General features: G+C 41.8%; 2 protein-coding genes across 9 annotated transcripts in view; one reads left to right on the top strand and one right to left on the bottom strand.

Annotated features, from left to right (window-relative positions):
- The window catches only part of ZFYVE28 (zinc finger FYVE-type containing 28), a 150,204-nt gene extending 137,185 nt beyond the window's left edge, over nucleotides 1–13,019 (bottom strand). For all 5 annotated transcript variants that reach the window (XM_039382985.1, XM_027712767.2, XM_027712768.2 and 2 more), the window contains exon 1: nucleotides 12,763–13,019. In XM_039382985.1, coding sequence (XP_039238919.1) covers nucleotides 12,763–12,801 — 39 coding nt within the window. In that variant the 5' untranslated portion in view covers nucleotides 12,802–13,019. The remainder of the gene's footprint in view (nucleotides 1–12,762) is intronic.
- A 378-nt stretch (nucleotides 13,020–13,397) lies between these two features.
- Nucleotides 13,398–16,596, top strand: part of CFAP99 (cilia and flagella associated protein 99) — a 58,360-nt gene continuing 55,161 nt past the window's right edge. For 2 of the 4 annotated variants that reach the window (XR_005564205.1, XM_027712784.2), the window contains exon 1: nucleotides 13,398–13,797. Coding sequence is in view for 1 of the 4 variants with exons in the window: in XM_027712784.2 (XP_027568585.2) it covers nucleotides 13,413–13,797 (385 nt within the window). In the remaining 3 variants the exon portion in view is untranslated. Of the gene's footprint in view, nucleotides 13,827–14,907; nucleotides 14,926–16,596 lie in introns of all 4 variants that reach the window. The other 2 variants (XM_027712783.2, XM_027712782.2) reach the window with 2 other exon arrangements.

The raw sequence follows: 16,596 nt of genomic DNA, 5'->3' as shown, positions 1-16,596 counted from the left end.
TACAGTTTTTTAAATCTCATTCCAGTGAGCACACAGTGAAAAATATTACAGTATCAGACAATACTGTCATTTCAATATATTAATTCTGAGCCAGCTGATGAAAATTAAATAAAGGATATGCTTTTAAAGCATTTTAAATTAATTTTTTTTAATGTTTAAATAGTGTACTTAGCTGATCCTTCCATCTACTGGCTCCAAGACCCAATTAGCAAGTTCTAGGTTTGACAATTCATGTATGGAACTTGAAACAGAGAACAGATATGCCAAACACACAACAGAGCATTAACCAAATACTTCACGGCTCTTTTTGGTAAGAACAGCTAGCTCAAAGCAGCATGTAGTTCAAGAACAAAAACCCTGCCCTTTATATAGCTCACTGTCTTGCCTCACTACTTCTGCAGAGCTTTGCTTCCAGCACATGCTATCTGTGTCTCTGTCACTGCAAGATTACTTGCATTAACATTTTATACACTGTCTGAGCCTTAATGTCACCTAAAAATAACTTTGGGTGAGCCTGTTTTATGCTAAAGAATTGAATCAGAAGTTCAACTCTTAGTCCCACATAACTTCACATGGGTTTCAGACTGGCCTCTTAGGAAAATAACACCTCTCATACAAAAGAAAGAGCAATAGAATAGGTGCAGTCTGGGGTAGGTTTTTATTTCACCAGTCTTAATATTACAAATAAACTTAAGGCACAAGCACTAAAGACACTGAAGATGCAACTCCATAGTTGGTACAAGGTAATATAAAGACCACATTGCCAGCAAAGGCATTCGTGCTGCCCCTCTCCTCCTGTAAGCTGAGAACGGACTGCAAAATTATATACACAAAGCAAGTTAGTTTCCACCCGTGTTAGAAAGCTGATCCAGGGCAAGATGCAGCCACACAATTCCCAACAGCGGGGAGTTAAAACACGAGTACATGGCCACAAACTGAAGCACCAGCTGAGCACCAGGCACTTTCTGTACTGTCCTGGTTGATTTAAAATTCACAAGGGGAGCAGACAGAAACTCTTGATAGGAGTCGGATATCCTGAAAACTGGAGACAAGAGAATATATCTCCCTTTGCTCTGAAGGGATCACTACTGCACTAATTCATTCGACCATATCTCACTTTACAGAAGTATTAGGTCATTATAACAGAAAAGTTGCCTAATAAGCAGTAAAAGAAGGGAGTCAAACATTATGTAATAACATAGTTAAGTAACCAGAGTGTGATACAGGGTAACCAAAAACCACATCCTATCATGAGTTTGTAATTAACAGGTTCAAAGGTTAAGATCAGTCATTAGTGATAATATTTCTATCCAACTCTGTAAAACCTACACACCTCACAAGTGCCAGCATTAAGAGGAACTTCTAATTCCTGTTTTACTATGCAACATTTAGCACATCAGCAACTTGATTTCACACAAACCAAACAAAATATAACATCTGTAAGGAAAATACCCCACACCTCAGTGAAATGGGTTTTCTGTACTTTGTGCGTTGAAGACTCAGCAACGTCTGCTGACTTGGAAAACACTCTCCCCCTCCAAATTACAGAAGCATTTCAGTAGAAGGAAACCTTTTTTTCCCCCACCCAGAAGCTTTGCAAGTCAACATAAACCAGCGATTTTACCACGAGGGGGAGATGAGAAAGACAGAAGTGACTGGAGGGATGGCTAGTGAGGCATCGGTTTAAAGATGACTAATTAACAGTTGAAAATCACCATTACCTATCTCCCATATGTTCTCATTTGTAAGCAAGAGTTGGACACTGAATCTAAACATATGGCAACAGTAAGTTGCACTCCAGTCTTTGAATAGCAAAGTACATACAATCTGGTCCATTGCTTCAGCTGTTAAAATGTTATTGCAGGGTAATCTAAAAGGAAAAATAATCTCATATAAAGTAGTGGATAGAAAGAAGTGGCAAATGAGGAATAAAATGGTTGAGAAACCCCCAAATTAAGCTCTTCTGGCTAGTTTGGCTATTGGCTTACATTTAAGTGCACTAAATAACCTCATCTCACCTTCATGCCTCAGTTCCCCATTTCAATGATAGGAAGAATGACTATTTGTATTTGAAAGATGCACAGATGATACACAGGTTTTGGATCACACACAACATGCAGGCACACTAGGATATATATATATATGTATATATAGATGGAAAAATAACTATAAAAAGAACTGGAACCAACCTCACAACATTTCAATGCTTGACCTGACTGCTAACAAATGACTCTGGGCTTAAGCAAAAATTGTGCTTAGCTTTCTTACAGTAAAACTAATGTTTCTATGAGAAAGGTTGTCACCTATTAACTCTTCAGGATCACTCATGAAGTATTCTTTATGACAGTCTTACACGGTTTATAATTTCTCAAAAAGTATGAATTTATATCTATCAGACACATTTTTTCAAAACTAATCAAAAAGCTTATTATGCACTGGTCAAGTCATAGGAAGTCAGATGAAATTAGGCAATGGACAACCTCTTTGTTTCACGCAGGAAATAAACAACTAGGCACCTTCAATTCACCACCACTGATTCGTTAACATCAGAACAGGAGATCATATATATATAATATACACACACACATATTTATACACATATATTACACTAAAGAAATTAACAGAACATTTATAATACAGAAGAAAAACTGTTCTAATTTTTTCACACTGAAAAGAATGTCATGGCTTTAAAAGATGCATTCATTTTTGAAAAAGTTGCATCCCAGTTCTGTATCTAAAAATACTTTAAAATTCAGAGGTAAGTTATTTTAATGTTAACTTCCTTGTTTCTTGTTCTCAACTATACACAAAACTGCCTACTATGAAAGTGCTGAACAGTTACTCTCAAACTGCAATAGGAAAAGAAGAAATGAACTGAAAAACAGTTACAACCTAAGGCTAAGGTTTCCTTGAAACTAATTGTCAAATGAAATAGTGTGGTCAATTGAGAAAACATAACTTTTAAAATAACTAGATAAAAACATTAAAGTGTCAATGGAATATAGGCTCTAAAACGAAGATAAATGCTTGCTTGTCTCTTCTAGTGAGAGAAGTGAAGAGCAAAAAAAAACCTATTACCTTTCTACTTCAGTCCCTGTCTTCCTACTGTCACCACGACTATCAGGTCTAGTATTTGTCAAGTATCTTGACTGAAATCAAGAGGGGAAAAAAATTGTATCAAGTCCGCAATTATGCACAAAACACCACCAAAAAAATCTAGGTGGAAGTAATGTTAGGGAAACAGAGGGCACTGCAAGCAGTGAACAAAAGTTTTGGACACAGAGGTATGACATAATCTAAGTAAAAAAAAAAAAAAAAAGAACTGCAATTAAAAAAACCCAACCACAAAATCAAAAACCAGTCTTACTGAAAATGAGAATATTTGCTGTGGATATAATATCTTCCTCAAATACACTCAGTCAACTGCTTCAACAAAACTGTTAGCAAAGAAATTATCAAAATACAGTAAAACTAAAACAAACAAACAAACAAACCAAAAAACCACTCTTCTATACAGTAACTTCAAAATATCACCACAATACCTAAATCAGATTCTCCAACATGAACACATAAATTCTCAACAACATGTTCAATAATCACTTCAATATCAAGAAATTAGTCAAAGTAACAATTACACCAGTGAGAACCTGTCAGTACATAATATGCACTTTTTAACACAAGGCACATCAGCTAACCTCCCCACTTCCAGTTATTTGCTGCTGATCGTGACATAACATTCTTATGCTCAACTTTACACAAAAAAACCCTCAGATAACTCTGCAGTGTACAGGAAGACCATTCCTTGAAAGAACCCACTGCTACCTACAACCTACAGACCTCCAGATCCATCCAAACTCACCACCAGGAATACCTGCATGAAGCAGAAGCAGACTTACAGAAAAATCAGTGCAAACCTCACGTTCTACAAACAGGGCCTGTGGGTACACTTGCAAGAACACAGCGTGTTTTGCCCATGGCACCACACGTCCTTCCAGGACCTACACTCATGTAATCACCATGTCCCAGGATGAACATGCACCACTCATCACCAAGGGACACAGAAACGCCCAGTTACCATTCCCACTTCATCTCTTACACCTCAGTGAGGACCTGCAAGATTCCTTAAAATACAAAGCAAAACAAATCATGGGTACCAGATGAGATATGAAGGCCTTTTACATTTTTGCCTACTTCTTACATCATATTAACTGTTCCTTATTCTACAAGGGCTTCTGTCCATATTGCACCATAAAAAGACATGACTTCTATTGTATCAAGATATTTTTGTAGGGTTGTTGATCAGATCAGGCACACTCATCCAGCTTTATAAAAAAATACTTAAAAAAACCCCCACTAAATGTTTAGCAATGCAGGCACTCTGTGTATATATGTGAATCTTGAAATAAAGTAATAGCAGACAGTCCTTTGAGAAATGTGGAGGGTTTTATAAGAAGAAGGCTGATATGTTCTCATTTGCATGGTAAGAGCACAAAAACTTCAGCAACCGGACCAAGACAGCAAGGAGAAATTTCTGCCTGGAGATTGGTGCTTACAGAAGCAGAATTAGAGAAAAACATTAATATGACAGCCCATACCATTCCTAAAGAAGTTTATTAGATGACAAACATCCAAAAGCCACTTATAGACAAACACACAAGACCCCTTTCGCGCTCAGCTCCTTTCATGGCAGGAAACAATAACCTGAATAAACCGGGGTTTTGAACATCTGATGAACTTCAGAACGTCAGGAAACATTTCCTACTTTAAAAGGTTTACAAAGGAAGGTGAGAATTAGAAGAATGCAAAGCAGAAATGCAGAACACCCTGAGCATCCGGTTAGTTTAGCTTCAACCACCTATAATTCTCAGAGATCAAAGTGCCATTTGAAGGCAGGTATTAACACATTCCAGCATAAACATCACCCCAATTTAAATTAATCTGTGTTCCACTTCAAAATAAATAACAGGCATTTTGAAAGACTACAAGAGTCATCCTCCCTTTTTCCTCCCTCAAACTATTTGTCTTACATTTTTATGCCAAGTGTTTTTGTCAGCCCCACCTTCTTCACCTGCCTTCTCCAGTGTCCTTTACCCCATTTGCTTTCTTTTCATTCATCACCCAGAGTGGTACAGCTGGAACCGACCTGATGCCCACTCTTACATTATTCATTCTGAATGGCTTTTAAGTGTGAGTAAAGACCCTGAGAGGGAAGAAATACAAGACTATGGCCTACCAGGATAGAGCAGAGCAGAGGCAGTCCCTAGGTGATGTGCTCAGAGGTCCACTCCCCTTGCTGTAGATTCTTACACAATTCCCCAACCTCACTGCAGAATCCTGTTTCCTAATTCACTTCCTGTCAATCAGCTTTTCAGAGCGATCAAAAGTGATAATAGTACAGGGAGGAGAGGGCAGTGAATGTAGAGGAATCAGACTAAGAACCACCATTGATAAGATCAGAAAGGAATTCTCAGGCCAGAAGCCTGAGGAAGTAATGCAAAAAAGTCACTGACTACTGGGGAGACAAGAAAGAAACTCCTACAGCCTTCAGGGTAGAACAGAAATACTCAGACAGGATGTAATAAGTCTGACCCACATAATCAAAATAAATAAATAAGAGTAAGACATTCCAGTTACAGCAGCAAGCTATACTGAGACGGGAATGCTGCATCTCTGAGTTATCCAAACATTCTGCCTCCCAAAAAACCTCACTCTTTCCTATATCCTAAATTTAGACCTCTAGAAAATGCATTACAGTCTTTGTCACTCACCTGTTTTCAAATAGCAGGCAGCTGACACTGCCTCAAAGGAAAATCATATTCTATTACACTGAGCTGTCCACCAGACACAGGCTAAGTGCTCTGCTTTTAGCTGACTTAGGGAGAGCTCCAGTTTATAGGATTCAACAGCCTCAGCTAGCATGGAATGCAGCATCTCACTTCCTGAAGGCAAGCAGGGGGCATATGGCCATGACACCAATGATCCCAGGCTTGGCATTTTAAGTACAATAAATATTTGGAATATCGTGTACTTTCAAGATGAAAACAAAGATTCAGCTGAAAACAGGTCAGACAGACTCCAGCAGCATCCTCCAGTTAAATGACCAAGCTGGAGGAACTTGCTCTTTCACATGCATGAAGGTGGGTCTGTCTTTAAACATGAGCCAAACAAACATACACAGCCTTCAATTATTTATTTTTAACACCATTATTCAAAAATAGTTTTACTGAATTAATTTAAATAAACGTTGCTAGCACAACTGCCAGGAAAGTAGATCATCATAACTACTAAAGCAGTTAAATGAAGCACGTCAACAGCATTTTCACTATTTTTCAGTTAGTTCAGGAAGAAAATATTCTTCAGCCATCCAATGCTGAGGATGTTTTAGATGAGTTGTTTTTGTTTTGTCATTCCTCTAAAACAACCTAGGAAGAGTGCACTGTAATCTTTAAGAAGCAAGTTTTTCTAGATTCTGTTAAGTACCACCACATTGTGGAAGTAGAGGAACAGAACCTAAAACATCCAAATCAAGTTTCCAAGAGAAAGACCAGAAGACAGTCTGCAGGACAAGGGACACAACAGGTGACACCACTGGCTGTTTGAAAAAGTTTCTAATGAAAATGCCTGCCTCAGTGGGATCAAACTCAACTTTAAGCATTGAGAAGCCAGTAGTCATTACTGAGACCAGAAGTACAAATGAATTGAAAAATTATTAGTCATTTTAAGGAGAAGTCTTCATGAGCTTTTGAATTATAACGGTACAATCTGTAGCTCAGCAAACTCCTAAACTGCAGACTACCATAAGCTTTAAAAAAAAAGCCCAGAAGAAATATCAGTTTCTATTCATCTCATTGCTTTTCCCTAGGCATCTGCCACAGGACAGAGATAACCACCAGACATCACATCAGGCTAGGTGGACCTGTCATCTGATATACAATGACTCTGCTCACAGCAATCTGCATCAAAAATAATTTCACAAGGTGTGTAATTCCACAACAGAGTAATTAAAACCAGTCAAGCAATTCCCTTAATAGACAACTGCAATAATTACCTACTTCCTCTCTTCAGACACAGGTAAAACCAAGGCTAAGAAACAATATGACTGCAGGTAATTGTCTTCATTTAGCTGCAGTGCTACAATCCATCAGCGAAGAATTATTAGTTCCCACACTTGTGTTCAAACCACTAGATGGTGCTTCTAAAATGAAGCAATTCAGTATGCAAAACTCTGAATAATGCATGATGATTTATAAGTTGCCTTCCTCAGGACTGTTATCAATAACACTGATTAATGTAGTTAAATAGCTGCAGTCTCTGATCAGAGAGGGGCAACAAGAATAATTATGCAGATAACCGAGATCAAAGATCTGATCATTAAAACAGTGCCTTTCAAATACCCAGTAAAAGCTTTCTCCAAGTAAGAGAAACTCCTCAATCTTCTGTCTTGTAAAGTCATTAGTTGTTAATATAAATATTGCATTAAATAACACATTTTGCTCCCAAACTGCTGTGCCCAAAGGCTTTGAATACTGTATGGCACCAGTCAAGAGAACCTTTTAAGTTATAAATAGCATTTACCTCTTCTTTCACTCTTCAGTCTAAGACATTTTTCCCGAGACTAAACTCGTTCTAGTTCTCTTTTGTGAAGAGCAACCCTTCAAGTTTAAGATTTGGAAATCAGACCTGAATTAAGATGTTAGCTGCTTTCCATCTATCACTGGTAAATCATCCTTCCTTTTTCATCCACTCTCCCAAAATCAGTATCAACAGTTGCTTGGCTATTCCAGCAGCTTTGTCCTTTTCATTTCTGACCGTTTCCATCTATCAAAACACTGCTTAAAATAATTCTTCCTGCATCTCATTCTATTGGCCCAATTTTAAAAATGCTTTTTGCAGTATGTTAAGCACAGTTGACTGTGTAATTTTTTACTATCTTCCACTCTTCTAAAGTTCAAACTTCTATTCATCTTTAAAGATCTCTTACTCTTTTCCTCCTTACAAACTTTTCCTACCAAAAAATCCTACAAACAAGTTTCTTCTCTTACTGTAAAAAAATTCAGTTTTAACTATTTCCTATTGTATTTTCCATCATTTACTTCTTTGAGTCAGCTCTGCCATTAAGCAACCCTGACAACACTGCTGAGAAAGATGACCTCTAGCACTTCCTGCATTACTTTGCACAAGGAGAAGTATTAAAAAAAAAGTAAAAAAAGTCCTAGATGAGTGTTGAACATTAAAAGCTGTACATAAGGTAATCTCATTGTTTTGAGGGTTTGCCACTGGCTTTCACTTTTCTACTTTAGGTGATTGCTCTTGATCCCCTAGGCATGCTCTCTTCACCTTACTTGTGTTGAGATCTTTCAAGATACCCACTTACTATCTATTGTTTTAAGCCTTTTTTTGTAATTAGCATACCTATCTATTGTTCAAAGTCCTTTAGCAACTATTATTAGCAACAATTATTACTACCTATGGCTTACTTTCATATAAATGTAGCTAAGAAGATCCCTAAAATAGTAAGAGAAAGGTACTGTGCACAAACCCAGAAACAAGCCTTCTCCAAGAACCTGCCATTCCACTTATCCTTAAATGTTATTTCTGATCACAGAGCACCACTGCAGACACATTAACAGGCAGCAAGAACCTCTTGTCTTGAAGATGCATCTGCTAATCCAGCTGCAGAAAGCAATGACCAGATTTAAGAAAAGAAACCAATGAACAGTATTTCAAAACAAACGCCCAGGAAGAAAACAACTACAACACTCAGCATCTCAAGCGCTCCGGGGGGAGATGATGCACAGCCTCTGAGGGGTGTGAAAGAGCTCTGCTGAGTACCCACTTGTCAGTAAGTGTTCACTCCGAGCTACAAGTTGGGGCCATGTCCTTAAATCTACCCTCACATCTCCATGGTAGTTAGGCTGGCTTTTATTCAAAACAGGCACTAAGGGCACAGCTGCACTTCGGTCAATCTTAGAGGAGAGAGGTGCTAAAAAACACACCTACGAAACCTCCAGGCTTTATGCAAGCCTTGGGAGCACCCTCTAACTGGGGCAGTGCATTCACAAAGCACTATCTTTACTACCAATAACTATGAATTCTGAGTGAATTACAGGAACATAAGACATTCTTTAACATTTACTGCTAGAAGTTCACATACAAAGCAAAAGAAACTAGGAGCAAATAAATAGGTTAATGAATGCAAATTGAAATAGCAAAAAAGAAGGTAAGGTCTCATATAAAAAAAATAAGTCCCTGGCTTTTGTCCCCCGGGTAAAAATTTATTCAGAGATGTAAATCCAAAGCAAGCAATATTTTGGGAAAAAATAAGTATGAAAAATAAACATACACTGAAGATGTTTCAGTCTGTTATGCTAAGCAGATTAAAAGCATATTCAAGTTGTGGTTAGAGACAGACTATTTTTTTCCCCCCATCAAACACTAAACAGGTCTTTCAAAATACCAGTACAATATGAGCTCAATTCAAAGCAGGTATCCCTGTGAGCTAGTTACCCATGCATTTTTCAAGCCAGTCTACAGATTTAAGCTGCAACATTCACAGAAATTATTCTGAATTCTTTGGATATCAAATGCATTTCAAAACTCTGCAGAACCAGTCCAGTTTCGTATTTTTACTGGATGCTCAGATCTGTCTGGGAGCATGTTCTGACCGGACACCTGTGGAATGCTCCAGCACCAGACGGTACAAGATAAGAAATTCCCTGAACTGACAGGAAATATTTCTATCATATCTGTGCATACAGACAAGTATTTTGATTTAGAAGGGATCATCCTTTGTCTCAGGAAGGTGGCAGTGCCTGGGAAGCCTGCAGTGTGTCCCCCAGGTCAAACAGAGCAACTGTTGTTCCAGCAGCGTGCTGCAATTCAAGAACGCTATTGCTTCAAATCACCCGTTTTCTCCTGGTTCAAAAGCAAACACCTACCTCCCTCCAAAAACTTCACACCTTGAACCCACAGGCCCCCAAAGCAAAACACATCTGACAGACAACATTTTAAAAATTAAAAAACAATCGATGTGGCACAGGAGGCTGGAAACAAAATCCCATCTCTGCTCTGTCTCCAATACATCAGTTAACAGTCTGCGCCCTACCAGCTCTACAGATCACGTCTCTGCTATTTATTTCATTCTCCGGTTACCTCTACCCCTGGCATTTGATCCAGTTTATTAAAATCTGGCATATCAGCATACCTGAAGAATAGAGCTGGACAGGAAGACTGCACCAGGATCTAGGAGAGCCGTGCTGTTCCCGTGACAAGCTCGCAACATTAGTCAAGACTTTCCACCTCCTACACCCACATTTTCTCTCCCATTCTTGGTATGTTCAAACAGATGCAGCAGTTACCAAGTAAATATCCCTGCCTCGATGCAGGTCCCTGCATCTTACAGGAACTGATGATTATCCTGAGAGTTTTGTGATTCCATCTTGTTATGCACTATCTGTTCTGCTCTGTTTCCCCATCTCCACCATTTACAAGGATTAAACTGAATTAATTTACATATTTTGGGGTTGGGTTTTTTGGGGGATGAATTATGAAACAGTTCCCTTGGGATTAAGCTAAAGCACATATTCAGGTTTCTGAGCAGGCTGCACTGTGAATTTGCTGCACTCTGATGTCATCTGCCACTGCCTTCAAAAGTATCTCTGAATGGCCATCAAAGCTGTAGGCCAAATGCCCAGTGCCATCAAAATCTGCTGCCATGCACAAGTCCTATTATATGACAGTAGGATCTGGAATGCTTCAGAAGCAGCATTCCCCATCACTGGGAGTAGCAAAATCTAACTGATATAATGTACCTGTCATGCTTAGTACCTAACAGAGGATTACAAGTAAGTAACATCAGCCATGAGCGGTGATAACCCCCAAAAGAATAAATATTCAGGAAAGTCATCTTCAAAATACAGTCTATTCAAAACAGCCTATGGAACCCATTAACCTATGGGAAGGAATCCTAAGGATTCCTTGACCCAATACAAAAGCAAGTAGCACAACCAGGAAAGGTACAGCCTCCAAAGGTGAGCTCCTCCATCTTACAGTTTATCAGAGAAGTGCTATTCAAACTTCCTTGTATTTAATGACACTACCCACACCGATTCAATAGGGACACCAGGAAAAATGCCTCTTTCTGAAGCTACTACAGTTTGCCAGCAGCCCATTTTGAATACCAAACAAAAATTACCCAGGAAGCCACTGAAACTAACAAAAACTATTGGCAAAGAAAGCATAAATATGCAACAAAAAGGACCTGGTGCTGGTTTTAAACCAACAGTAATAGATGTCATTGATTTATGAGGTCCAGTGTCATGCAACAGGCTTGAAAAGTTCCTTCACCAGAGAGGTCTCATAGAAGTATAATGATATATTGTTTGATACAGACCCTGAATGCTGAACACACATCATACAACAACGAGACAGTGTATTAATATGTAAATTTTATCACAAAAAGATGAAATCTCCATTGGAAAGAAAAATAACGTGAAATCTAATGAGTTTTGGTTAAAAAAAGCAGTGACAGAAGCGATTTTTGCAATGATTTCTTCTGCATTTAAGAATACCAGTATTTCTTTCTGTTCATTAACTGTTCCTCTCATTTTTTCCCTAGTATAAACCAAAAACAAATAACAAAGTTTAATGAAAGCTACCTACAATTTGTTACTGTATTTTCAGTTACTTAATCTCTACATTATTTTCCTTTCAGCTATTAGCGGCAACAGCAACATCAGACAGTATGTATTCTTCAGCAGTACCCAGAATTATGACTACATACAAAATCCATAAAGCCAGCACAATACGAACTTTTATTCTGCAGAATTGCCTAGAGTTTTTTTTTCTTTTTTTTAAACTGCAACACACTGGGCGTAATTCAGCCAAAAGGAGTGAGTACACAGGAGATTTACTGAGAAAAATCTGAGACTTTGCTCAGAAAACTGCGACTTAACATCATTATTGAAATTAAAGCATAAGGAAAAAATGGGCGATAGCGACAAACAGGGACAAAAATTAAATTAGATACTTGATAAAGTGAATAACTATACTGACTGCTGTGATGTCTGGACAATAAAAGGATGCTCTAGATGTTCAAAACCAGCAATGCCCTTCATTTACAACCCGAACATCACATGCGAGACAAGATCACTCTCCAGACAGTTGTTACTTAACTCGTGCCAGAAGATGGTAATTTCATTACAAAGCAAACTGCGATTCTTGGATTCCTTCCAAGAATTTCAAAGCGAGAAGGGCAGAAAATAACACACCTACAGAAAGCACCGTTCAATAAATCTTCTTAACTTAAAAAAGTTCTCGGGTGCGCACCCAGGCAGCGTTACCAGCACCGCGGGAGCGCCCGCACGTCTCCCCGGCTCCGGGCTCCGCGCAGCGCACGGAGCAGGGCCGGGCACCGCCGGCAGCCCCGCGGTGCGGGGAGAGCCCCGAGCCCGCCCGGCCGCGCTCCCGCCGGGCCGGACCCGCACCGCGGCTCCCGCTCTGCTTTGTCATCCCCCCGCCGCAGCGGGCGAGACGCTCACACCGCCGCTCCCGCAGCCCCGACACCGAGCGCGCCCGGCGGGACCGTCCGAGCGCCCGCGGGCTCCGCTCGCCCCGCGCGGCTCCTGCGGCGGCGGCATCGGCGCGGAGGGACCCGCGGCGGGATCCGCCGGGACCCGCGTCCCGACCCGCACCCGCGGGTTGAGGTGACCCCGGAGAGAGGCGCCGGGCGGCGGCGGCAGCTCCTCCGCACAAACAACTTGCCTTGGGTTTGTAGAGCCACTTTCTGAACCTGTTCATCATCACCGCGGCCGCTGACACCCCGCCGCCGCCGCTGCCACGGGGGGTGCCGGCTGCCCGCCCGAGCCGCTCGGGGGACCGGGGGCGAGCCCTGCCCCTCTCCGGGAGGCTCCGCCGGATGGTCTCCTGCTGTTTGGCCGCTCCAGGCGCGGTAGCGGCCGCGGGCGCTCCCTCAGCGCAGGGACCGACCGGCAGCTCCGCGCGCTCCGCGCCGCCCCGACCGCCCCCAAAACATTGCGCGGCCGGCGACAGCGCCACCCCCGCCGCGCATGCGCGGTACCGCCCCCGTGCCCTCCCCTCCCCACCCAATCGGGTGGCGGCCCCGCCCACCAGGCCGCTCATTTGCGTAACACGCGGCGGGGGCCGGGCGGGCCGCGCGCCTCGCGGGCCACGCCCTGGCGCGGGGGATGCCGGGACCCGCAGTCCCTTGCTGTCTCTTGTAGTCTTCTCTGTGGGCTGGTCTGCGCGCGTCCACTCGGGGGATCGCAGACTCTGTTCGTGCCCGTCGGCGCTTCCCATGCACCGGCAACTGGCGGCTGACCGGCCGCTGGCTGCTCGTGAGCGCAAACACCGAGGAGGCGCGGAACGAGACGCTTGGCAACGGCGGCAAACAAATGCCGCCATCTTGTTTCCCCCGCGTGGGTAGTTCCGCGCCCCCGCTCGCGCCGTCCCTCAGCGCTGAGGAGGGCGCGGCAGGACTACAGCTCCCAGCATCCCTCGCGCGCCCCTGGCAACGGCGCGAGCTGCTGAGAGCAACTGGGAACGCGACTGCGAGAGCAGCGAACGGCCAGGGACGGGAAAGGGAGCACCGGGCGAGCCGGGAACGGGAGCGCAGGGTTCGACCAGGGACGGGACGGGGAGCACCGGGAACAGCTAGGGACAGGACAGGGAGCAGCGCGGGCAGCCGGGAACGGAGCGCCGGGAGCAGCGGGAACAGCCAGGGACAGGACAGGGAGCAGCGGGGGCAGCTTGGAGCGCCGGTGCAAGGCAGCTGTGGCCGTACGTGACCCCTCCGGAAAGAAAAGCGGGTACAGTCCCTGATGTGTGAGAGTGACGGGAGCTCTGGGCAGGCTCATGGCTCCTTCACTTGTTTATTATCATGTAATCACAGATTCACAGAATGGTTTGGGTTCGGAGGGACCTTAAAGCCCATCCAGCCCAGCCCATGGGCAGGGACACCTTCCACTAGACCAGGTTGCTCCAAGCCCGATTCAACCTGGCCTTGGACACTTCCAGGGATGGAGCAACCACAGCTTCTCTGGGCAGCCTGTGCCAGTGCCCTCACCACCCTCATATTAAAGAGTTTCTCCCTAATATCTAGTCTAAACCTGCCCTCTTTCAGTGTTCATTTTTATTATGTTTTCATAAATGCAATAGAAAAGATCAATGGGAACTGTGTTACTCTGTGGAGGGGGTTGCTTTGCTATCTGAGATTTTGGGCAAGTAGCAAACCCTGGTGTCCATTGGCTAACCCACCTTATAAATATACAACTTATTTGTAAAAGGGTTTGTACAATGAATATTTAATTGTTAAGTGCTACAAACAAATAGTTTAAAAATGCCATGTCATGTCAAGTAAACCACCTTCAATAAGTACGCAAAACACTGACATTCATGCAAAGTGAAATGAAGATCCGGACTATAGATACTCGGGGTGAACATTTTCCATCTGATGCCTTGCTTCCTTAAGGGAAGAATGTGCTAAAAAGAGGCCCCGTGCCCAGAACTGCTCTGAGTGACACTCAGCAATGCAGAAAAGTCCAGAGTAAATGAGAATGTCAGGATGTAAACACTGGGCAACTGTACCCTGTATGAAAACCATCGGGACAGTCGTACCCTGGATTAGTGGCCCTGTTTCTAGCACACAGCTGAGAAACACCTCATTCCATTTTGAGCAGTAGCTGCTTGATCTGACTGAATTTTGCAGGGAGGCTTAGTTCAGCTCTTTTTAAGGACAGCTTTCATCAGAGGAAATGCAATCGCAGTCTTTCTAGGCCAGGAGCGTAGGAGCAAATGTAAAACCTGAAGGAATCTTTCAGGTCATTGAAACCAGTCCCTACAATTGTGGATAATCTTATCCTATGTAATTGCTTTCAAAATATCTCCAAGCTCCATTGTAAGAAAAGGGTAAGTCAGGTTCTCACCTCCCTTTAACTGAAATCTACAGCTGACGATGAAAGAAAATTTCTACCATTTTATACCCAGTATAAATTTATATCATTTTTATACATAGCAATTAGAGTATTCTCCTAAACGACTGTGTGGAAACAAGGGTGCATGCCATACCAAAAGCATTTTATTCCCAATGTGTATGTTTTAAAACATTGACAATAGTAATAGCAGCATGTTTAAATACAAGTGAAATTCTGTTAAGAACTCGTGTATGTCAAGAGATCTCAAGGCATTACTACGTCTTAGTTTTTGTAGTCCAGTTTTTGGTTTTAATTGTTGTTATCTGGGGGGGAGGAGTGACTATCAGCGTGTACAGAGCATGAGAGCTCAAATTTCTTTCTGCTGTGCCAGAAGAAAAAATATTTGTCGCTGGTAGATCTGTTGGAGTCTGAATTACGATTCAGCCTGAAGTACAGAGGTATTTCTCTCTTGCTCATCCAGAATCCCTTGTGAGTGGTAAGAACCTTGGCAGGTTCTTACCTGAGAAACAAATGATTCTCAGAGGAGTGGAGAAACAGCAACTCCCCTGTGACAGAGAAACAGTAGTGCCTCTTTATGTATTTGCCATCCCTTGTCATGTTCCAGCCCTGTTTTGAGGGACTTTTTTTTTTTAATTGGACATTTTGTCTTGATCATACCAAGTAACTGAATGCCTGTATTGAACATAATCACAGACAAACTCTTTTTTCAGCACTTTAGAAGTGCTATTTAGGCAGTTTTTATTGAGTATGGTAATGCTGAAAGGCAGAGTACAGAACCACTGTATCTGAAAATGTTATGATATCATTTTAAAGCAAGAAATTAATTATCTTTACCACAGTGGGAATTAATCATCTTGATCAAGTATTCTTTTCTGGCATCAAAATATGATGATATATAAAATACAAGAGCTATTTTCAAAAACGTATTTTATTTTCACCACTGAAAATTACTTTTGTGCTCATTTTTTTCCCCATTGCTAAAACAGATTAATGACTTTCAGGCCTGATCATTGCTATCATTGGTCTTTCATACACCACCACCTGTGCATGAGTAGGAACAAATGCATTGTAGTTCTTGCCATGTGAACATTAAAATCAAGGTAACCGCTCCTACAAAGTCTCAGACATACGAGTAAGACATCATTTGAGATGGACAGAATGCAGTCATTTCACAAACAAAGCATCAAATATAACAAGCACCCACCTGCTGAGCCTTTGGAAACCTTGACAGTGACCCAGACAACTGATGTGACTGTGGCCCAGTTACTGACCAACACTGTCTCATTGCTTCCTTATAATTCCTCTCTCATCCTGTTCTTTTGGAAAAATAGGCTGTTAACAGCAATATGTGATGAGATTTAAGACTAAAATTTTGCTTTCTGTTGCATCTCACTGGAAAGAATAGTGTGTTAAATAGGACTTGTATGGCACACAGGCAAAAATTCATACTTTTCTCTAGTATTACCTTTAGTTACATTTTGTCAAATAGCCTGGCACAGGTTACTTTTGTCAAATACCTAACCATTTAGGTATCATCCTAAAGATATTTTAAGATGCTTACAGAATAAGAAATATGTAATTTTGTTGAAATATGTAAGAAATATGTATTTTATTTTATTGATGTTTGTACTGTATTTTCCTTTCT

Source organism: Pipra filicauda, unplaced genomic scaffold, assembly GCF_003945595.2.
Source record: "Pipra filicauda isolate LSUMZ 115617 unplaced genomic scaffold, ASM394559v2 scaffold293_size922472_pilon, whole genome shotgun sequence".
In the NCBI taxonomy this organism is placed as follows: domain Eukaryota; kingdom Metazoa; phylum Chordata; class Aves; order Passeriformes; family Pipridae; genus Pipra; species Pipra filicauda.
The sequence above is the reverse complement of the archived record's forward strand: the minus strand, read 5'-3'. Positions and strand labels throughout refer to the sequence as shown.